General features: G+C 43.8%; 1 protein-coding gene across 4 annotated transcripts in view; it reads left to right on the top strand.

Moving 5' to 3' along the window:
- RNF220 (ring finger protein 220) overlaps positions 1-23,816 on the top strand; it is a 216,580-nt gene that overhangs the window by 173,896 nt on the left and 18,868 nt on the right. For all 4 annotated transcript variants that reach the window (XM_066555595.1, XM_066555596.1, XM_066555597.1 and 1 more), the window contains 4 exons: positions 11,853-11,949; positions 12,946-13,032; positions 14,316-14,371; positions 16,099-16,177. In XM_066555595.1, coding sequence (XP_066411692.1) covers positions 11,853-11,949; positions 12,946-13,032; positions 14,316-14,371; positions 16,099-16,177 — 319 coding nt within the window. The remainder of the gene's footprint in view (positions 1-11,852; positions 11,950-12,945; positions 13,033-14,315; positions 14,372-16,098; positions 16,178-23,816) is intronic.

Raw genomic sequence — 23,816 nt, 5'->3', positions numbered from 1 at the left:
AGTCCAGAATGGATGCACGTTACCCTCAGTGTTTACACTGTAAGGTTATCCCTTTAAAGAATTCCTGAGGGAAGTTCAAAAGGTTTTTTTTTTCTTTGAAAGATTCAGTGTCTCTTTTTGTGTGTATGTTTCTTACTTGAAAGAAGGGAAGGGAGGGGGGGAAGTGGAAAAAAAGTGCTTTATCTGAAAAGAATCACATCAGCTTCACACTGATAGAAGCTGCTGTCATCTCTTAAACGGCTTAGCACAGTCAAAAGGCAAGAGGACTTAAAACAGTGTCTTACACAGGGATCGATGGGTGGAACACATAACTCGTAACTGCAAAAAAAAAAGCAGCTCAGGGGGAGAGATAACGGTAATGATTGCATTGAGGGAAGCTTGAGGGAGGCTTGTTCTTTGTAACACAGCTTCAAAGGTGTCTGGACTGGTGCCTAAGCATACTGTCCTGTGAAGTTGCTGCCTCTGTAGGTCTAAGGAAGGCGGGGGGGTGGGGGATGCTTGCACCCTTCTGTTTCTTAACAGATGGGACAAAGATTAGTAAATGCCAGGTTAGCGGTTCCCTTCTGCTGCCTCAGATTTGAGGAGAGGATTTTGTCCCTTGGTCCCTTTCCGTCCATTCTGGGAGGCAGCTTGCGCAGGAGAGGGGATGGAGCAGAGCAGGGCTGGGGAGCTGGGTGTTGGGTGGGATGTCAGTTTATCGATCGCACCTCAGTCAGGAGAGCTGCGGGCGCAGCGCTCTGAGCACGAGCGGCAGCGTGCTTAATGTGATTGAAAGGCAGTTAAAATGGCGGTGACCTTTTCAGGGGGAATTAGATTGCCTGCCAAGAGTGGTTAGAGGGAGTGATAACGCCAGCTTGAGGAAGCTGTCCAGTCTGCTTCAAAGGGAGAGAGACAGGGAAAGCAAGCTGGCAGCAAGTACCATTTAACGCACGAACCAAGCGGTCTGATAGAACAGAGATTGCTGTCCTCTTTAGATATGAAAGAATTGAAGAATTGTAGCTAAGTTCTCTCCACCCGCCCCGTCCTCCTCTTCTCCCCTCCAGCTCCCCCACCAAAAAGCCTTCCTCTAGGTGCAGTAGCAAGCGAGTCACCACTGCTCTTCTCAGTTTCTTTTGCTTCAGCAGATCAGTTGCATCAAAAATAACACAAAAGAGAGAAAGACTTAAAAAATGTTAAAATGGCAAGCAGGGCATTTTCAGGGAAGGATACTTTCTAAGAAAGATCAACATGACAAGGATCTGTCTGATAGATTGTGATACTCTTGAAGAAGGAGAAACACACAGGGATTACTTAACTCTGAAGTTTGTCTTTATTTTTCTGGTATTTCTTTTTATTTCTCCATGCAGCCCTTCTCCCAGGCTAGCAAAGGGCTTGGCTCTATTTGCTAATGTCTTACCAAGGGAAAAGAACAGCACAACTAAGTGTATGCATAGAGGAACTTGGTAAAGCCTTTATAAGCTGTAACAAACTACAGTTATCCTTGGGGGTCCATTTGCATTGGATCTCATGTCGTGTACAATTAGGGCAGCTGCCTGGAAAGTAGGACTGTATTAAAATGCTTAAAAGTTTCTAGCAAATGGCTGAAGTCCTCCCACTGCCAGCTTTCTATCAACACAGAATCAATATATGCTTCAGTTTGAGCTGCAAATGTTGTAGGCCAGCCTTTGTCCAGTGTGGGGTAGTTGTCCCAGAAAGAGCATTGGGGCAGTAGCTGTATTCTCCTCCGGTTTGTTCTCCTTCAAAATCCATGCAGCATTAGAATCATTCTTTCATGTGTGAGGTCCTGGCCTACAATCTAAATAGATACTTTTTAGTTCTCCTACCTCAACAACAGGTTTTTGTGATTACAGTGACTTCTTGGATCTGGTAACTGCCTGGCAGGAAGCTCTAAATAGAGAGGGAAAACTCACTTGTGCTTCTCTGTGCAATTTCATGAAAATGGAACTCTACAACAAAACTCTTAAAATCTGTATTTGACAAGTATGTTGAAACTGAAGCATGAAGAAGCATCTTCTCTAGTGTTAAAAAGATAGTAGCAGTGGCAACAAACCTTTAAAGTCTTGCTCTGGAATCTCACCTAGTAGCCAGCTGTGCCCTCTTTTTCAGATAAAATACAATGAGACATACAGGGAAGCTTCAAGAGGCTAGGAGACTTCCTTTTTTTTGCATGTCAGGAGATCGAGGCTGTATTTAAGGTTATACTGGTAAGAGGGTATAAACTGATCTATTCAAATGCAGCAAAAGCATTTGAGCTGAACAGTAAACGTGTGTCTTCTCTGAAGAGGCTGTGTGGGAAATGGAAGATGTCACTGGCATATTTAGGCCTTTTGGAAGAGTGGTCTAGTAACTAGAATCATCATTGCTGCTGCTGTGTAGATGAGCCAGAATGCATTCTTTTTACCCTGGTAAGCTAAAGCAAACTTCAGCTTGGGTGCAAGAGCGGTCTTTATTAAGAGTACAAGGAATCTATGCTAAAATTCTTAATCTTCCTCCCATTTAGCAAGAGCTCAATTCCATGCATTTCTCTGCCACGTTTCCAGTGTCAGCATCTCTCTCTAAGGTGAACGTGTCTGTACATCTGAGCATCTTTCCCAGCCTCTCAGCCCTTGAATATTAGCCTTTCTATGTTTGGGTTGCTACCTTCTGCTGGTCACTTCTACCTTCTGTAAGCTTCCAAGTGGGCAAGATGTATAAATTCCATGTTTCTCAAGTGCTTAGTCTGTCTCTTATGCCCCTTACAGAGGGCTGCTGAGCCCCAGAGCACTTGTATCCCTTACCTCAGCCCTTGTGTAAAAGTGGTAATCCTGTTAATCCCTCCATTGCAGAAGGACAATAACTTGGATTGGTCTGATGGAGTAGCCCAAGCACTTCTTAACGTTTGCACCTCTCTCCTTTGAGAGCAAGTACTTGCCCATAAGGTAATAGTTGACCTAAAAATGCTAACAAAGTCTGTTTGCATAATGTTAGATACAGTAATCACATGGGCTGCACCTGATTCTTTCTCCGTAGTTTGTGTCTGCATATAGAATTTGAAGGATTCTGTGGTTAATTAATATCTGTTAAGTATTGTCCTGTATATTAATATCATAAGTTGGCTCTAGTGAGCCAGAAAAACAGATTAGAATAGTATGTGATTTAAAAGAAAAACACCTCTCACCTTATATACAAAAGCCATCATGACCTGCCATGTAACTGATGTCCAATGTCATGTGTGTTTGAAGTTCACATAATTCTTCAAGGAGCACCATTTCCTTCATTTTGGAACACAAAGTAATCAATGGGACTTAGCAAAGTAAAAATAATTTTAACTGGAAAAAAATAAATTGGTGAAGATAGCCATTAAAATTTCTCATTGCTGATTGTACACTTTTGTTAACTTGAATGCATACAAAAATAAAATAATCTAATTTTTATGTTCCAACTGCTAGAATGCATTGACTGAAAGGAGCACAATCAAGTAAACCTTGCTGGTTGATTTATGTAATACCAACGGCCACTCTAACCAGGAAAAGATTTTCTGCAGGAAGAAGTGGAATTCTTTCCCTTTTCCAGTATTACATATTGTAGTTGGGGGATGAAAAGGGATGTCTGTCAGCCTCTTCCTAGGGGAAGGAAGGTGGGAAAAAAAGAAAACAGAAGATGCAGAAGATGCAGTTGTAACACCATGAAAATTAGCAGGAGGAGTAAAGGAGCAGGTAGAGCACCTGAAACTACTCCTTTTTTGAAGCAGACTGAGTTTCAGTTGACAGTTCCTTTAAACTTCAAGTTTTGTAGATCTCAGACATTAGTTGCTCTGCAATCCAGTTTTCTACTGGTCTGTTAGATGGAGTTTTGAAAATCCCAGGCTTTAAGATAGTAATCTGATAAATTTTTAATTTTTTTCCCTCAAGGATCTGCAGTTTTTGCTAGAGCTGCAACCTACTTCTTGGACACTCAGGTCAAACTTGAGCTTTAAGCACACAATAGTTGATTGACGTGATTTTAATAGCATTTTAGAATACAGTTGTTAAGTCAGGGGCAGTGAGATGTTCCTAAAGGAAAAAGGGAGCACAGGTCTCAATGGCTCTAAACAGCTCCTGTCTCTGCGTGTCGTCTCCTGCACGCGGCGGTGGAACGCATTATCGAGTAGTGCCCGGAAAGCGGCTAACTGCGTTTGACACACGCCAACTCCCTGCCTCCACACTGGATAATTGCATTGTCAACTGTTCAGCAAAGTGGCAGGTGACACTGCAGCCGGATTGATTGTCCTACTATGGAGGCTCCCAAGACTGTCAGCCACCCAATCGATAGAGTTTACACAAGACACTGTGACTGCATCTGTAACTAATTTCAGTTTGAACCTCGCAAGATGCGGCTGTCCCTGTTACCTGGCCTCTCTTCTTTGCTTGCATCTTCTCCCTGGACAAGGAAGTTGTTTTTCCATGAAAGCCCGGTTTTATTTCTTGTTTTGGAGCTGGAGGTGAAGAAATCAATGGTGTGTTTTGTGGTTTCAGAGTTGAGGGCATTACAGCACATGGCTAACTAGCAGCTCCAGTTTTGCAATCAATAGACTGATCAATTGATTAAATTAGCACTGATTTTTCTTTCTTCTTTCCAGCCTAGAAAAGAATTACTTGGGGAGGAAAAGCACATGTGTTTGGCCTATGAAATTTAGCCTTTGGTTTTTCCAGTCCTTGGTTGCCTTTCCCCCATGAATACAATCTCTGTGCTCATCATTATTTAAAGCAAACTGCATTGAGCCCTGCCACTGGCAGCAGCCTGCTGTAAGCCAGGGTGTCACATTCAGCTGTTCACCAGCCTTGCAGCTTCATGCTCGGATGCCTTAGAAAAGTCATCCTCCAAGCTCTGCTGTGCTGCTTTATTATTGGCAAAGTTGCGACATTCCTGTGATCCCTGTCAGTGGTGCTTATTGATCCAGTGATGTGAATCTGCTTAGTGATTCAAGATTACTTTAATTCTCCCTCTTCCTTTTTTGTTTGTTTCCAGCCTCTCCCCAGGGGAACAAAACCTTTCAGATCCACCTTTCCCCAACTGTGGAAAACGAGCTGTAGCTGCAAAGACCATGGCTGTTGCTGCTGCTTTTGTAGTTCAGTTCCAGGTTTTGGAGAGCAGCCTTTGAGATACACCTGAGACTGTTCTCACCTTCCTGTATCACATCAGCACGAGGCTCTAGGAGGCAGCCATGGATTGTTAACCCAGATCAGACCTTTGGTCTGGTCCGAGTGTGTTTTCCCCACTGCAGCCATAGTCTGTACCTGATGGGTTACAGGAGGCACAAAAGACATCTCTGGAATACTCCTCAATGCTGCAAAGGGTGGGGAAGCCTCTTCCTGAGCCTTGCAGCAGCTGGCTCTTACTCTGTACAGCAGTGCTTGCCTGCCCTTTGTTCAGCATGCTGCTGCAAAATTATGGTAATGGTCATAAAATTATACGCCCCCTTTCCTTAAAGGCAGCTGTTTCTGTGATCTGTTAGCAAAGATCCCTGTAAGCATCTACACTGGTAAGCAGTCAGGGCTCTGACAGCCCATTTGTGCCCCTGTGGGAGCTAATAGACAGCATCAGATGGATGCATCTGCTGTTTCAGGTGTGTGCTGTAACAACACAGTTGGGTGTCAGTTTTCTAGGTAAACCACCATTTAGCTTTAAATGGATCTGGCTCCACAGAAATAAAACTCTTGTTTTGCAAGCAGCTTTTCTTGGCTTCTAAATGTCATTTTTTTCTGCAACAGGCTGGGAACATCACCAGAACTATTCTATCCCTGTTGGTGCTAGGAAAAATTGGGGGAACAATTTCACTGTTGAAAAATAAGGCTGGGGAGCATTATGAATCTGTAGAAAGACCTGTGTTCAACATCGTCTCATCTTTGCTTTCCTCTCATTTTCAAGACTTTTTAGTGGCTTTCTCTGTCTTCCCAGATGTCTCTTAGAATAAAATGGCATCTATGCCACCCTGTCCTCTTAGTATTAGTTTGGGATACTTCAGCAGATGATGGAATAAACCCAGTTTAGAGCCATTCTTGGAAGTATGTGAGGCCTGGCCGTGAGTCTGCATAAACTACTTTTATTGCCTTCATTGTTTTTACTCTCCAAGAAGGCAACGGGTGCCATTTCGATAAGAAAATAGAGTGAACGTGCTGGAAAGGGAGGTTGTACAGAAGGGGGTCACTGCAAGGAGTGTAATTAGCAAAGGCTGCAGTTCTGGAGATTTATGGGAGGCTTTTCTTCTTTCCCGAGCACATGTATGCTACCTGCAAACAGAATGAATGCCTCTTCCCAGCCAAAATAGGCCCCAGTAGAGCTCTAGGCCTCTAAGATGGATTTGAATTTAGACCCATTTATGGAATTCACACAAAATTTGGGATTTCTAGAATATTTCCAGTATAGATTTTTACACACACACACACACACACACACACACACACTCACTCTCTCTCTCTCCCATTCCTTGGTGCCAAACTGGAGAAATGTTAGTCATCCAGATGAGTTTGATCCTCTGCATGAGTAGTATCTCATAGCTGCATTGACAATGGTGGTGCAAATAATAATACTGACATCTTAGTTTAATACTGACATCTTAGTTTTCTTCCCTGGCTTTCTTTGGAGTGATAATGAAATATAAACATATAATTAAATGTATACGGAACAGCTGGTCAGCAAAACTGATCTGCCTAGATATGAGTTGAGGAGCAGAGGGGGGGAACAGTAGGTCTGTGTTTTCCTACCTGTGCTCATGGAATTAGGCTGGGGTTGTTTGGGTCTGCAGTGGTCTGGTTGTGTTACCATTCTGCCCCTAAGACTGCCAGTCTCCTTGTGAGCTCGTGCCTGTGCAGGAGCAGTGCTGTCAGCACCTGAAGCAGCATATGTTGTCACTTGGACCATCTGCTACTGAGTGTGATGGAGAAAAGGAGGTACTTGAATGTGAATTCCTTTTATCTGTCCTGTGAATCTGCTTATATATCATGTTAATAACTCTTGATCTTAACCTGGGCCACCATTCACTGGAGAGTTGATCAGGTGACCACTCATCAGGGGGACTGCATAAAGGAAGTGAGATTTGAGAAGCAGTGCAGAGGTCAGAGAGGATGCTTAGGCATAGGGGACAACTTGAGAGAAAGAAAAGTGCTTTTATTTTATTTGCTTCCCCTAAGAAGGGGAAGGAAAGGATTTCTGGTGAGATTTATCTACAGACATTATTAATAGGTACATGGAAAGAATGGGAAGTGTTTTTACCTTCAAGCTCAGCTGATTCCTGTAGCCTGCCAGTGCTTGAAGTTGGCGGCAGTTACGAGGCACACGAATTTTTCCTGCTTTTCTGACCTCTGAGTCAGTATTTCAGAAACACTGTTGCTTGTGTAGAGTACCTAAATTTTTCAGAAAGTAGCAAGAATTGGTGCTCAGGCAGACTGCTCTGAGACCAGCCCAAGCAAAGAAAGCTGTGTACACAGTGCTAGGTAAGTGATGTTGATAGGTACATTCTGATTGATGGGAGAGTTTGTCTCCCAAACTGTCACAGGGTTTATAGAGGTGCCACTCAATACCAGTGCTGGAATTGCTTGTCAGAGCACCTGGCTACAAGAGCAATGGGGATTGGAGACAGAGCTGTAACTTTGTTTTTTCTCTGCTTAATGGCCTCAGCGTCTGACCTGCCTGTTCACTCCTGTTTGTCTGATCCTTAAGGAGGCAGCTGGGATTAAGACTGTCAGAGAATTGTGCTGCTTTAGCATCAGGAAGCTAATTGTATTGGGGCTGGCAGTATATGACGAGGGGTTGCCTCCTACCAAATGCACAGCAAGAGCAAAAAATTGTCCATAAGGGACAAGAAAGGTATGGAAGAATCTGCACTGGATTTGTTCTTTTTTCATCTAAAAGTAGCATTTTCAAATTCACATGTGAAATTACATTCCTCAGGCCTTGGGTGACTCCTAAGAGTCAGAGCTGCTTCTGTGAATAACAGATCACATCTCTTATGAATTCCTAGGTCAAACTCGCAAGTTAACATTCAGTTGTGGGATTTCACTTTGTTAACACGTGGGAGTAAAGTTCTGGTCCTGAGCATTGACCTCTGGATAACACACTGGCTTTAGAGGTCTCTACTCCAGGCAGTGTTGCTGATGGCTGTGAATTATTGTGTGACCTTCAGAAGCAGTGCCTTGCTGGAGGAACCCTTCCCTGTTCTCAGTGCACGCTATTGAATTGCAAATCACCCCAGTGGAGCTGGTAGGGGGTCTTGTGGAAGCTCTTGTCCTCTGCACTCCATTTCACATTTTCCTTTCTCCTGGATGGCAGTGTATACCACCAGCAGGAGCTGGAAGTTGTGAGCCCTCTTTACATTTAGGCTGAGTTAGTGAGAAGCAGGTGTGATCCTTTTGGGCCTTCCTTGCATTTAGTGGTCTTCTTAATCCATTTATAACAGTGCTTGTCCAAAAATCTGGTTTGAATGAGCCCGAGATGAATGAATAATGTCAAGCAGTTCAGACGTCAAATATTTGAACAGCTGCGTGGGTGTTTTCACTGGCTTTGTGCATGGAAGCAACCCCAGGAAGTTAGACAAGGAGGGTCAGGTTGAAATTGTGGCACCAAACCCGATCCCACTGGAGCAGGCCTCAAAATCCATCCCTGCTGCAGAATGAAAAGGTATTATAGGATGCTGGTTGCAAGCCCTTCATTCCCCAGGTGATGCTGGGCCAAGCTTTGCATCCCATTTTTTAGTATTTTGTTGTGTGCGGGAACAGTACTGGGATTTATGGATCTTTTTATTTGTATCAGAAACATGTTTTGTGGCTTTTTTGTTTTTCCTTTTTATTTAAAGCAGCTTCTGAAGTCCTAAAACTGATAGCACAACTTAGAATATTTTTTGGATTCATGGAGGTTACTTTGTTTAGCATACAGTTTCTAAATCATTGGTTTTTACCATGTTGAAATGGACTGCACTTGGTCACATTAAAAAAAAATCCATATTAAGTGAAAAACTGAGAGTTGAATCACCTGATTGCACCTTCCTTTAGGTGTTGGTCTGGGAGTTCTTGTTTGATCAGAAAAGAAAATTTACCTTTCCCCCGTCCCTCATTTTAACCTATGAACTTCTCTGCAGTGCACTCTGTGACTGAAAGGCTCTCTCAGATCATCCCAGTGTGTATTTGCCATCAGAACACATACTATCCAAACTCCCCTTGTACACTCCTTGTTTAGGAAGTATAGTAGTCTGCTGGCAGTGCAGCTAGGTAATAGAGCTAGATTCAGCCAAAGCTATGGAATATTTTCCTTCCAGACTTAAAAGGGATTTTCTTAAATACAAAGGTCTTGAGAGCAAGGACACAAGGATTCTGAAGACAAGGTGCCTTAATATTTGTAAACTTTATTGTAGTAAGCAGATCTTCTCATCTTAAGCTCCAGCCATAAACCACCATTTGGCTTGAGTCACCTGGAAACAAAATTGATGGAAAGGTGCATGTCTGCTGTGTGCTTGGCATCCTTGCAGAGACAGTAACAAGGGGGGTGGTCCCACTTATGTTCACTCATTTGGCCACCTTCCCCCCCACCAAGGCACTTGCTCCAAGTATTCATTGTCTGACTAATGTTCAGATCACCCCCTGGGACTGGCCAAGTCACAGCTCCAGCTTTGCATGATTTGTGTCTCCCACAGCTACAAGAAAAATGAAGACCTGTGTGTCCAAAGTTTATGGCCTTTGAGAAGTGATGGGCTAAAGTAATGCCAGGTGCAGGGGATGGTGTTACTGCAGGTTAAATGCCATGCCTATAAATTACCACCCCATCGCCCACTCTTGACTTTTAAAGCAGCTTTGAAAGACTATGCAGCTTCTTTGACAGGTCTCTCTTACCCCTTTAAATCTTCTCCCAAACATTGTGATGAACTGAATGAGTCAAGATTTACTAGATGAGCCATTGCAGCAAGAGGAGGCAGCTTGTGACACGTCTTGGCTGGTAGTGTTCAGCCAGTATGTGAAACACTCTGAAAGGGGTCTGCTGGAAAAGGGCTACACCATGGGGCTGACCTCCAGGCTTGGCTCCCACAGTACCTGGCACAGAGATGGGTGCTGCATGGCTGCTGCTAGTTGTGTTACCTCTGCTAAAAGTTAAGGCTGGCAATTACTTTGAAGTAAAAGGTAGTTTATGCTTCTAGGGAAAGGTTAGTCTTAAAATCATTGTCATGCTACAGTTGTCACTCGTTAAGGACCTTCTTGATATTCAGGGAGGAGAAATATCAAATCCATATAAACAAATTTTATTGGGGGCTTAATGAATCAGTGAGAGCATCCGTTCCTAGAGAGCGACAGTTAAGAGCTGTGTCTGCATTATATCCTTGGAAATGAGACCTTTGCTTTGCCCTGTTGGCTGCACAGGTGCAGACCATTAGAAATACAGTTCACTCTTCTGGGCTTATGTTAAGTGTGCTGGTGAGAGCCCAGTGGGATGAGCAGACTCAAACATCTGAAGGCCTGAAAAAGATTTCCTAAAGCTTTGGAATGTCCTCATTCTTCAGACATGCATATAATACTCAGTGCTTCTAAATGCAGAATACAGGCTAACATTAGTATAGAACCATAATTGCAGTACAAGACCATAGCCCTTTTGGGCCATTGGTGCAAGGCCAAGGCAATATCTACCTTACCCCTTCAATCTTTGCAGTTGGGATGTGTTCCCTGGTCTGCCACAGACTTAGGTCACCAGCCTCTGGATGTGCCAGGTGCTTCAGGCTCCAGCAGGCACCTCTGTCTGAGCCAGGTGTCCAGCTCTGCTGTCTGGACAGGGGTGTTAAGTGAAGGAACATACTGGAGGCAGCTGCAATGAGTACATTTCTATCTGCACAGCTAATGTACCCAAACAGCTTAAATCTGCTGCAAAATTGAACACAAATGGGGACTTCGCAGCCAACACCTTAGAGTTCAGGAGGTCTTTGCTTAATATCCAGTCTTACAGGAGAGAGCATATTCAGTGTTAGCTCTCATGAAGAGTAAATATCCCTTCTATAGTTTCCCTTCTATTAATAAGCCTTAGGCAGAAAATACCATGTGAAGATTCATCTTTGTAGGTGTTTGTGCAGATTCAATTAAAAGAAGCTGGTTACAGTTTACAAAATGTTTGGGACCAAAGTAAATGTAGAAATTGTTAGAAAGTGGAAATTGATGCACAGTCAGCCCCAGGTGGAACTGTAAGTGGTTGCTTCCTGATGGAGTTGGGACGGGATGTGTGCTGGATACCCCTGTGCTGGAAGAGCAGAAATCTTGATGAGTTGCATTGCAATTTGCTCATGTAAGTGCTTGTGAGGAGCTGTTAATGAGAAAAGTCTGATTTTTTTCCCCTCTTGTGGGAGCAGGTTTGCTGTTCTTAAATATTTTAAATTTTAAAAATCTAAGCCATGACTAAATGTATTTCAAAATCGAAAAGCTGTTTCTAATTGTATTTTAGCCTCTGCCTGCCCTCTGCATCTGAATTAAGTAATTCAGAACATCCTTGTGGCCTTCTCTTACCTGCTAGTAGTGTGGATTTTGTATTAACTACTTCTGTGAAAAATAAGTCTTTCCTGTTAAGTTTCATTGCTTTTTCTGCCTTTGAGAGAGACCCTTACAGTGACTCCAATTCTAAAATAATTCATGTGGAGAGCTAAAAGTCGAGAACGTTCCATTTTCAATGTTGGGGGCATTTAGAGCATAAAATCTAAGAAGTTAGAGCATTTCTGTGAGTGTTCTTGTGCTGTCTTTGGAGAGGGCACCTTTTATGAGGCTGTTAGTAAAGGACAGCCTGCAAACTGGTGCTGTAGCACCTTTTTTGGGAGATCTGGTGCACTTCATTTCCAATTCAAATGCTCATCCATGTGTTTTATTCTCTTTCAGGGTCTGGCTTTATCATGTGCAGCGGGAAGGAGAATCCGGACAGCGACGCTGACCTGGATGTGGATGGAGACGACACACTCGAGTACGGGAAACCACAGTATCGTTTTTGAAAGGCTCTTACTGAGAGGGAACCCAGAGGTGCATCTGCCCCAGGAGATGGGGGATAATCTTTGCCCAGCCCTACTGAAATGACACCTCCTTCTCCAGTTACCATGTTATTTGAACTAGGAGAGGTTCTCCATTACTCCCTTTGAGTTCCTGCTGTTGATGCAGCACTTCAGACCTGGTTGAAGTCTATAGGAGACATTGCAAGGGATGAGTTAGAGTTTCTCTATTCTGTTTCATAAACAATCTGTTGCCTCCATTCAGGTTTATTCTATATGGATAGCTTTTCCTGCTTCTAGGGTAGGAATTGAGTTTATTCTCCACAAGTCACCCTTTTGTTTTCAAGGGGTTTATGCAGTAAGCACTATTCACCTTCCACTCTGTGAGATTTGATTTTTTTTTTCCTCTTTCATTAGACAGTTCATGGGCAGAACTATCATTAAAGGCAGATTTTGGGAACTTCTCCATCTGGGAGCAGGCTCTTTGGGCACAGCTCTGGGAGAGCTGTGACCAGACTTCTGCCCCACAGCAGTTGTAATAGGCATCAAGGAAGAATTCCTGCAAGGGCATTAGACAGACACTGCCTTAGCTGTGATGAGGGGCAATGTACAGCTGTAGAATTAGGTTTTATTGAAATCTGTACCAGCCTTTAGGATTGAAGCTCCAGCCCTCCACTGGTAAAAGAACTCTGTACTTCAAACACAAATTCTGCAGGTTAAGTTTGCACGGGTTCAGGAACTAGTTTTCCTTTTCCAAGAAGCTGTGGAATCGTGTTACTATCAAAAGATTTCTGTTTCTCTCCAACTAAAACAAAACTTTAATCCAGAATTTAAAAGCAGGCCCCTTCATGGATACCAACCCCTCTATTTCTTAAGGTGTTCCCAGTTGGAATTAATTTGTTCTATATCCCAGACAGTGTCCTAACTATCTCAAAAGCCTTTCTACTGTCTGCAGCAGGGCTGTATCTTCCTTAACCCTTTGTGCTCAGGTACACAGAGGCAGACATTATCCCTTGCACTGGAGAAGAGCCAGGTGAAGCCAAAGAAAGGGAAGCGCTCCGAGGTGCTGTTTTAAAGTAAGTGTCATGCCTTTCTAAATTATTGCATTCATTACTTTTGGGGAGTCTCAGTTTGTGGAAAATACCCTGTTCACTTGAGTGCAAGGGTTACAACAAGAGACTTACAAAGAAGCATAGTCCAGCAGGTGGGTCTGTTTCTACCTGTGCAGCCTCAGTAAAGCCTCCTTGTACACTCACCCTCTCTGAGCCACCCCACTGCCCTGCCAGTGCCATCTTTGCCCTGAGCAGTGCTGGACAGAGGATGAATTCTGGCGATGAGGAAACTCTGCTGGACTAAGACCTTATGCATCATCTTGCTTCATGATCAAATGTGGCTCTTAGCAGTACAGTGTGATGCTGTTGTATCTTGGTTGGCACAGTAGGAGTCTGGCATCCCATGTGTGACTTCATTGCATGTTGTGGGGCATGCAAACTGATCCTTCTGTATTCAGCGGTGGGTTGGGGCAGGATGTGCGCTCTGCCCACATACATATGTGGAGAATGTAGGCAGCCAGCATTCAGGGCACTCAGGGAGGCATTCCAGGCAAATAAAATGAGACTTAACAGGGAGCTAGGATTGCTTTCTAAGCCCCCTGCCCTGCATAAAACAGGACTTAAATTACCCCTCTATCTTTTTCACTGAGTGATCCTGTGGGGTCAAGGTTGAAGTGATTGATAGAGCAGTGAAATGAAATTTTCTTACTGCTTAGCCTGTCACAAACACTACTTCAAATTAGGTTTCACTCCATAGAAAAGTGGCATTTGCCACACTGGATCCAAACCATTGGTCCAGTAGTCAATACTTTGCTATCCATGCTAGTCCAGAAGCAGGGCCACAAAGATGCTGAAGCTCCCTCACAGCTAGGGCTCTGGTGTTGTAGCAGGAGGATTCTTGGTTATCAGTGGCTACAGACACTTAGTGCTTGGTGAGAGAACTGAGGGCCTGAGGCCAGGAGATCCAGTCCCTTCATGTGGCTTGCACCTAGCACATTGTTTTGCTGTTTTTACAAGGTCCTTCATTGCACGTTTCCTGGACTTGTTTACCCACCTCTACAACACAAGAGGTGATGTTGCTTGTAAAAGCACTTTCAAATTCTGTTGAGTTTCTGTAGAAATGCAGTAGTGTCACTGATGCCATGAAGCATGAGCATGCTTTTTGGTTGGCCAGTTGCTCACATTTTGAAACTTAGACTGTTGGATAGAAGTATTAAGAGAGGAGTGGTTGGTGGAAGGGATAGCGTTTCCTGAGCAACAAAATTTTTTGTATTCAACCTTTAGCATATTGTCCTTTTCTCTTTTAGTGGTGGCACACCAAGTACTCGAATAACGCCAGAGTTTTCTAAATGGGCCAGTGACGGTGAGTGTTGAAGTAGTAAATTGTTAATATGTATACTGCAGGGGGGCAGATAGATAGTCCATGTCTTCTGCTTGCCAATACTTAAAAGAGGTAGTTACTGATAGTCTTGCAGAGTGTCATCAGATAGGTATGCACATAAAACCACACTATCTTTTTGGAACTTTACAGCACAATTAATTGTCAATAATGGCAGCTGGGGAAGTTCCCAAAAGTGCCACCTTAACTAGGATGGTAATGTGAGATAGGGTTTGCATGGACTTGATGTCATGTCACTGAAAGGCAAACTGCTGTATTACAGAATGAGCCAGCAGAGCTTGACAATGTGATGGTGGTGTTCATCTGCTGGGTGTTTAAACTACACAGGTGCATTTATTATTGGGTTTTTTCCACCTGCTTTTTCTTCCCTTCTTTGAGAGGATATGCTAAAGACTTTTATCTTTTGGGTAGATCTTGTCCTTGCTGGCCTTTGTATGGCAAGAAAAGCAGACCACTCTGAAGCCTTCACCTTAGGAGTGGAAACTCTAAGATCTGTCCTATTTCATGACCTGTAGTTGAGACTCCAGAGCAAAGGAGTTAATGTGAATATGCACCTTTGCATACAGTACTTGAAAGCTCATTGGATTGAGAAGAAAGGGGGAAGTGCTAAACCCATCTGACTGCTGGGGGTTTTTATTCAATGCCAGCAGCACTGTAAGTGTAAGCAGCAAGCTAGTGGAAATATGAGAATAATAAAACCTGGCGCTTTCCAGCTGTAGATGCCAAATCCATTTCCAGAGCTGGGCAGTGCTGCTGCAGCTCCCTTAGGAAGGAAACTGAAGCTCAGCGACCTGAAGAGACATGTCCCAGTGATTTTGTTCCCTGTTCTGTTCCTGTCATGCTTTGGGCATTTGATTCCCAGCCTTGAAAGTACCTACAAGATATAACTGCTTGCCAGTGGGAGTGGGGGAAGGGAGCAGAACCAGTTTTGCCAAGGGCATGATGGTTAAATAGAGAACATAGGATATCTATCGCAGGCATTTCCTTCTGTGGGATAGGCAAGCACATTTATTTTCTGTCATGTGGAAGCACTTGCTTGTAGGTATTATCAGCTTTAGTAGCTACAGCCATGGAGGTGATGAGGAGGCAAACCTGATGACATTTGCTATGAGGTGTTTTCTTCATACCTTTTACCTGAATTCACGGTGATGAACCTACAACCCTGGGGTTGGTTCATCTTCTCATCTCCACCTGGTGTCTCACACCCTCTGCTGTGCTGGGAACAGCCATGATGAGCAGACTGTTCTGTCATTCTGTTACCTGGTATATATTTCTCTACTTGTGTCTGTGAGGCCTCAGCAAATGGGAGAGGCTCAGAGCAGGGTCTGGGCTGGGTGGATTTGCTTCAAATCCACCTTTCTAGAAGAGCACTTTAATGTGGCAGCTGCATCAACCCTTCTGAATTTAATCCTGTCTTAAACAATGGGTACATCAGTGCGGGTCAGATGACTATGAAGTGAGAAAAGAGCAAAGAGCAGTTGTATTTTGAGCCCTGAATCATAGAAATTCACTGTCCAGAGAAGCCCTTCCTGCCAGACAGGGACACTTAGCATCAGTCATTTCTCTGTCTCTTACCAAGAACTGGCATGAAAGTGACCCATTGGGGTCCTCTGAAACTGTGACTTGCTCAGATCATTTCATTGGAATGATTTAATGTTTTTGTACTGATTTTTCTGTTCTTCCCTCCACAGAAATGCCCTCAACGAGTAATGGTGAAAGCAGTAAACAGGAGACCATGCAGAAGACCTGTAAGAACAGTGACATTGAAAAGTGAGTGTGAAGTGGGTAGCTTCCCTTTTTCTTGTTTTAAATAGCCATAGTGTCCCATCTGGTGTTCCCAGCAGCAGTGGTAATCTGAAGGTAGGCATATTTGAAGCTTTTACCACTGAGAGGGGAAATTGTGCTGCAACACAAAGCCTGAACTTGGAGTACTCACCACTGCTGTGTTAACAGAGGGCTTGTGGGGAATTCTCCACCAGGTATCTATGAGGGCAGGTACCCAGTGACATGGAATTGGGCACAGCTTCCAAAGGGCTTCTCTCCACTGCAAATTGCCTTCTTTTAAATTATGTAAATAGACAGATCCATGCTTGCTCTCTCTATCTTCCATCTTTCATCTCTCAGCAAAAGAGAATCTTCCCCCTAGCAGCACTGTTACTTGGAAGAAGTCTCACAGAGGGGATTTCTTTTTCCTTAAGATCTATATTGAGCCTTTGTATGGTTCCTAACAGAAATAATGTCTCAGTTTCTGAGTTTTTTACCTGCAACCCTTTCAGTGATTCAGAAGTTTCAGTCCCAGTGTTTTAATATACAGTAGTGGAGGGACTGCTGGGCATCTCCTTTCCTGTCCCTTTCTGCTCACTGAATGTGCTGCAGTCTAGTCTGAAATAGAAATAAATGGATTTATCTGCACCGCTCATTTTAGTAACAACCTCTATTCTAAACCTTATTCCATGTGCTGCTGGGATGACTTACTGCTTGAACAAATTTGATGGTCCAAGCCTAAAACAACAGAAAGTTGTCATTTTTCTAATGTAGTTCATTCTCCACCCTGGTCCTGACCTGAGAGGTTGTGTCCCTGGCACATTTTTGAGTCTCTGACATTTCAGGCAGCCTGGCAGAGTATATGTTCACAAGCAGAGTTAACTGGGGAAACTCTCTGCTGTAGAGGGAACTTTAACACTGCTTTGCTGTCTCGGCACTTTCCTTTCTACAAGCCCTTTTTGTTAGCTTGTCCCAGATGTTGGCTGTCTGCCATTCGATGCTTCTCCTTAGCAGACTTTGGCCAAGGACCACTGAGTCTGGGAGCCTGCAGGTCAATGCAGAACCAGCTTTGTCCTTTGAGTGAGCCAGCCATTGCATGCTGTCTTGGTGGCAAGGACTCATCCCTTCTGCCCTAATCTGTCAGCCTCTGTCTCAGCTGCTGCTTGCCTTCCCTTTGGGCCTCCTGCCTGTCAGTGCAGCAGCCCTCCATCCTCCCAGATCCACTCCTATTGAAAATCTTTAAACTGTAGGAGCTGAAAGGATTTGACATTTTCCAGAACACTTGAGCTCAAGTGATAAAATTGACATAGCTTTAATAATCTGATCAAAGAGGCTTTAGCTAGCACCTTTTGAAGGGTCCCAGAATCCTTTCCAAACAACTCTCGCGCTAACGCTGCTGTGACGTGCGGAGAGCGAGCATCTGTATGTGTCTGTGCACACACTCCTTGCTCTGCAATAACCTTGCCTGCTAAAGCTTCAGTGCTGCTAAAAGTCAGTAAACCCCAAAAGAAATTACAGGAAATTCTTCAAATGTCTTGTTCAGTCTTTCCAATAATGTTAATTTTTGAAAGTAGCGTAGAGACCTTTTCTTTTAAGGTAGTTTATTTCACCGAGGTTCAGAAAACAAGACAGTGTTTCAGGTGGAGAATTCCTAGCTACCTTTTTTTTTCCTCTCTCTCTCCTTTCCTTTGAGATTCATGTGTGATAAATAGTTTCTGTCCTGCCATTTAAGGAGTCTGAATGCTCTGTGTGCTTGTCTGTGTAGAGGGGTTCTGTTAAATTAATTGATAACAGGGATCAGAGCTAGAAGCCTACAGAAAAGGAGGGGGAAGGGTTTCTCACTGTCTGGCTGCTTCCCACTCCACTGCTGAGCCATGATATATGGCGACCTAGCCCAACAGGCTAAATTGATTCATCTCTAGTTCCTGTTTCTTAATCTGGAGCTAAATTGGTTTCATTTTTCTTGTTTTGGGTGGTGCTTACAGGAAGTTTTTGGCAGCATCACTTTACTCCATTGTTTGTAACTTCAGTTTTTGCCTTTAAATGTGAACATTATTGATTGGCATGTTAAACCTTGTGTAGCATCTGATTAGCATTTTTAAAATTGTCTAGAAGCACGTGGCTTAGCACCTGTGTCAGCTGTGCTCTCTGTTTAGAGCAGGGGCTAATAGAGTTAGCAGTGATCTGCCTATTGATCCTTCTCTCATAAGAATGACGTTCCTTCCTCCCCTCTTCCAAAAATAAGTCTAGGCAAAGAGAATAGTGTAGTTTTGTTTGGTTTTTAATCCATTAATACAGTACACTGAGCAGTTCTCCTTTTGGCACGCAGCTGAATTTCTTCACTTGAATAGGTTTAAATTAATCTAAACATGGGGTTTTGTGGGATAGTTTCTTGCATGTAGAACAGCTAGATGGGGTTTGGGGTAAGTCTGTGTTTTTTGCTCTGCTCTTTCTGCTGTGCCAGATCATCACTAACTTGGACAAGTTGATCTCATTTGTGTATTGTTGAACTTCAGGTGGCAGCCAGGGGTAGTGGGAGACATGGTGCTGTCCCAGGCTCTCCTTCCCAAACCGTGAGGTGTCTCAGTGCTGAGCTTTTTTAATCTTGCCAGTGTGAGGTGTCCAGAAGAGACACTGGGGTGCTGAAGGCTCTTGGGGAGAGATGAAGGAGCATCACACTATCTGAGCCCTGCCCGTCTGCTGAAGACCCCAGCCATTGCCAAGGCAAAGCTCAGCTGGTGCAGTGCTCCTTTACCTCAGCTCGAGATGCAGCTTTGCTCAGAGAGCAGCTGGTCCCTAATTGCCCAGGCACCCTCCCTGATGGCCTCCACTGATGTCGGACTCTCAGCAGAAGTGCTGCTCACAGAGAGCTGCAAAAAGCACCTTCCCCACAAAAAGTCTTTCTCCCTGCCTTGTGAGGGTCTGGTGCCATTTTGAAACTGAGGTTCCCTGGGGTTAAAAGCCAGCATCTTAATTCAGAGTGCCAATGTTCAATTTTGCTTTCTGCTACAAGACTAGATTGCAGGCCAGCAAGAGAGTCTGGGTTAGTGGCCCACTGGGTCACCTCCCATTTGTTTTCCTCAATTTTGTGTTGTCATAAATTCATTCCAGCCCGTTGTGGTTGATCAGTTTATCTCCGCCGGGGCAGGGAGCGCTGCGAGCATGATGTATGGCATAGAGCATTGTAGCCAGCCTCTCCATGAATCACTCCAGCTGTTTGGTGTCAGCCCCAAAGCAAACAGGGCCCGGCCGCTGAGCATTGACTACGATGAGCTCAGTATGGGAAGAGACATGACGTATGAATGTTTATTTAATAATTCTCTAATATTTCCAACGGAGTGTGGCTGTGCCTTCTGGGAGGGGTAAAAGGGGGGGAGGTTGAAGAGGGAAACTCTAATCTGCTGGGGTGGGTCATAAATCAGGCAGACAACATCATTAATCAGGGATGGGACAGAAGTGGAAGGAGGTGGGACTGAAACTGCCATCCTCGCTGGGAAGGGGGCTGTGCTTTTTTTTTTTTTTTTTTTCAAAAACAAATCTTGTTTCTGATTCCGCTTGGCCCCAGCCACACTGCCCACATAATAGCAAACCCGGACACAAGGCTGTTTAAGTGAGTATGCTACCTCTGCTCTGAACCTTGCAATACAAGCCTGCCAAGCATTAAATCCCTTTATAATTATCTTCTTTATATAACACTTCATGCTTATCATGCTTCATTGGATGAGACACTTGTTGGGTTAAAAAGAGGGTTTTAGAGACAAAAAGCAATTGTATTTGTTTTATTTCTCCTGTCTCTTCTTTCTTCCCCTTCCCCCCCACCTCACCGCTTTCCAGTCCAGCTGTTTTGAAACGTTGGCTCTGGAGGGGCTCTGGTGCAGCAGCACGAGGAGGAGCATCAGTTAAAATTAAGCAAAGTTTAGATTGGGGTCCTTGTGCACAGAGACAGGCATGTGGGAGCAGTCAGGGAGGTAGCAATGTCTGCTGGGGAGAGAGACCCTGCTCCCAGGCAGACCCGTCCAGGCAGGAGCAGAGTGTGAAGCCAGAGGATTAGCAGAGGCCTGAAAGGGAAGGAGCCCTTTCATAGCAGCTGAAGCTGGTATGTCGGAGAAAACAGAAGCTGTTGAGAATTCACATCATAGGATAAGTTCTACCCAGCCCTTCTCCACAGTGTCACACCATTCATAGGCTTTGATGGGAGACAAGAACATCTCATAGCAAAGACAGAATTAAAAAATTAACTTGACTCATAAATGAACCAACCCTTTGTGCTCTGCTAAGCTGAGAGCATGATGCTGCTGGTGGGTTCAGTACTAGAATAGCCCATGTGAACTTGGGAGAGGATTCAGGACACTGAATTGAAGTGTGGGATTGCCAAAGGCTGAGAAAGAGCTGCTGGGCTGTGCCACTTGTGTCCAGATTTTTATCTTTATTAGGTTTTACTCCTTTTGAGTAATTCAGTAGTGTGTAATACTGTATTTGTACTTCGTACTGGTGTTCAGTGCTGAAAGGGTATGGAGAAAGATGCTTCATTTCTTTATGAAATGAGGCTTTGGCATTACTTCTTCCTCTGGGATGTGACAGTGGAGAGCAGAGTGCTTGGCTGTGTTCCTTTATTCTGCTCCCTCTTTTAACTGTTGGAGAGAAGTTGCATGTGCCAATAATGGTCTCAAACATTATAACCACTGTGCAAACTGAAATTGTATCAGTGTCCAGTTCTTCACTGGCCAGTGGTTAACAAGGCTCAGTGAGGCAGCCTGTGACTGTACAAGCTCAGACCTGGGGGTAGATGTATCTCTGTTTAATGCGGTGTTGTCCAGAAGTTGGGTCTAATTTCTTGCCTTGAGGCAGTTTTCTATAGATTTTGACATCTTCATATAGGAAGAGACTCTTACTTCTGTTGAACCTGTGATGTTTTAAAGCTGAAGCATCTGCAAACCCAAGGGGTCTTCTGGCTTCAGGGGCAGTAGGTTCTGCATCCCTGTGTAACTGGTGAAAAACCCAGGATGGAATTTTATTCCTATGTTGGGGGTGTGGTTTAGGCATCTTGCAATTTATGTCTCTTTGCCTGCCCCTTCTTTTCTTTTTTCTTTTTGTAGTTTCAGAAATGCTGTTAACTTTAATTTGTAGAGTTGCTTCCTGGGAATGAAAAATCGATGGGGGGCTATCGCAGTGTGAAATTCGACTGTCACTATTGAGCTATAGAGTTACCAAGATGTCTTAGAAGGTAAAAAATAAATCGTGGCCCAGCAAGTGCTCAGCTGTGCTATTTCAAAGGGGATATGAGGCTGATGGTCTGTTAGAGGGTACTTCAGTTAGATGGATGATGATTCCCTGTGAAATATTGGAGTTATTCCATAGGTAAGAGAAACTTTAGCTTATAAAACACAAACAGCTGCCTTCTAGCAGATGAATTCTGCCCTTAGATGTGTGAGCAGCTTGTCAGAGAGAGGACTTGTCCCTAAAATTAGCCTGTTTTGTTTAAAATTGTCTCTGATGGAGCATTGTGGATATTGCCATGTTCCTTCTGAAAATACTTTGAGGATGTGACTGTTTTTTCACATCCCTTAGCTATGCTGCAAGAATTAAGAGGCAGGGACTGATACTATTTTTTTAGGAAATGTTTGTGTGGTGCCCAGATGCTCTCAAGAGAAAAGTAACAATTATCTTTATGTAGGTTGCACTCCCTGTGTTTAAATGAAAATGTTCCTTTGAAGAGCAGAAAAGGGATCATGTTGTGCCCTATCCTCTGCTAGTTTGCTGTCTCTCTCCTGCATCTGCTGAAGGGCAGCCCTGGCTGCACAAGCCAGCTGTTTGCTGATGGTGACAGGGCTACTGCTTTCCTTGGCACTCACTAACTGCTGTGGCAGGACTCAGTAAGTGTTTGTGCTGTGCCAGCTGCTGTATTGACAGCAGGATGGTTGTAATTGCAGCTCTTGGTAGTTTATGCATTTCTTAGGCTACAGTTAGTAAGTAAAATAAAAAATAGTACTTTAAAAAGGACCGGTTTTGTTAGTTCTCATTAAACCATGTCTGGGACAACTGTAAAGTGGGTAATTATTTCTCTTACTCTTGCATGCACAGTTGCAGGACCACTGAGGGGTGCTTACTGCTGCAAGGAGGAGTGTTAAGTCACATTTAGTTGGAGCTTGGTAAAGATTTCCCAGGGAATTCAATGACAGAAAAATTCATTGTGCTTTCATATCTCCTTCGCCTCTGTAACACAGAACCCAGCACTGTCTTTACAGAACCAAAGTAACAGCAATTAATATAATTAAAGTAGTTTAATATCCATGTTGATTTTTTGTCCTCACTTCAGTGTCAGTGCTTTTCTAACCTTACACCCCACTGCTACAGGCACTTCATCCTGTTTCTCCATTATCTTCTTTCTTCATTTTTGATGAAAGTGTGTAATACTGTATTTGTACTATTTTGCTGCAAAAAGCTGTTGTTTCCCACACAGTTGCATAAGTATTCCTGCTTGTCCCTCAGATAGCCAGCTCGTGACCTGTCCTTCCACTGCTCTGCTGGTTTCCTTTTCTAGCTCTGGGACCACAATTGGTTATATGATACTGATATGCCCTGGCCTCCTTTAATAGCCTCATGTTTCTTTTTGAAGGCACGATTACCTTAAATGATGCTAATTCTGAATCCTTTCTTTCCCTGTAAAGGAAACAGCAGCAGTGTAGAAGTTCTAGGGCGGCAGCAGCAGTTGTAGGAAGCTGTCTGGAGGATGTGTTATCGCACTGCCCTTGGGTGCCTCCAATCAGCAGTCATGAATGGAGGTTCTGGAAAGCATATCACCTCCACAGTAAAGCCCTTAAAAGGCTACAGATGAATCCAAGTGCTGCTGTAGTAGCATAGATATTTCCTGTTTATTTCAGGCATTTGGATGGGGGCCATGGGAGTAGAAGACATTTATTTAATTGCTCTCAGAGGCTGGCTGCAAGACTCAGCTGCATGTCCAACCTTCTGAGCAACTTTCAGCCCTAGGAATTTGCTATTCCTCTTTCATTTCATGGCTATTTTATAATTTTGTGCCCTCATTGTCCAACCAAAGCTACCAATAATCCCAGACCAGCTCCAGGCCACAGTAAGATGACAAGTTACAGCTGCCATAAGTCTTGCAGTAGAAAAATAGACCTGCCTAGCTATACATGGAGCTTGGTCATAATCCAAACATGTTTACTTGTGGATGGAGGCAAGTGTCTGTAGGCTGGAACCTTTAGCCCGCATGCCTCAGCAAGGAGAGGAGCTGCATTTTCCATTTCCACCTCCTGACTTTTGTGGCCCTGGCTTGTATTAAGATAGAGACCACAATGCACTTTCACAGATCTGTTAGAAATACAGTTGGGGTCTCCAGGAAGAAGGATATGTTTGAAAAGTGAATAGAGATATTAACACATTAGATGAGTCATTATTTCTCTTTAGGAACATTGTTTAGAGAATCATTTTCTGATTCAGCCTGTGCTGCCTCTACAAAACCTTGCTACGGCAAACCACTTTTCCATAGCATGGCTTTTTTCTTTATCACCAAAGCTGCTCCAGTAAAGCAATGGGATTGCATTTATTTTCTCTTTGGAACAGGGAACATAGTCTCTAAATCTAATCAGAATGACCTATGCATTCTTTCTCCCAGCTTTCATGT

Source organism: Molothrus aeneus, chromosome 9, assembly GCF_037042795.1.
Source record: "Molothrus aeneus isolate 106 chromosome 9, BPBGC_Maene_1.0, whole genome shotgun sequence".
Classification (NCBI taxonomy): domain Eukaryota; kingdom Metazoa; phylum Chordata; class Aves; order Passeriformes; family Icteridae; genus Molothrus; species Molothrus aeneus.
Note: the sequence above shows the minus strand (reverse complement) of the source record. Positions and strands in the feature narration are given on the sequence as shown.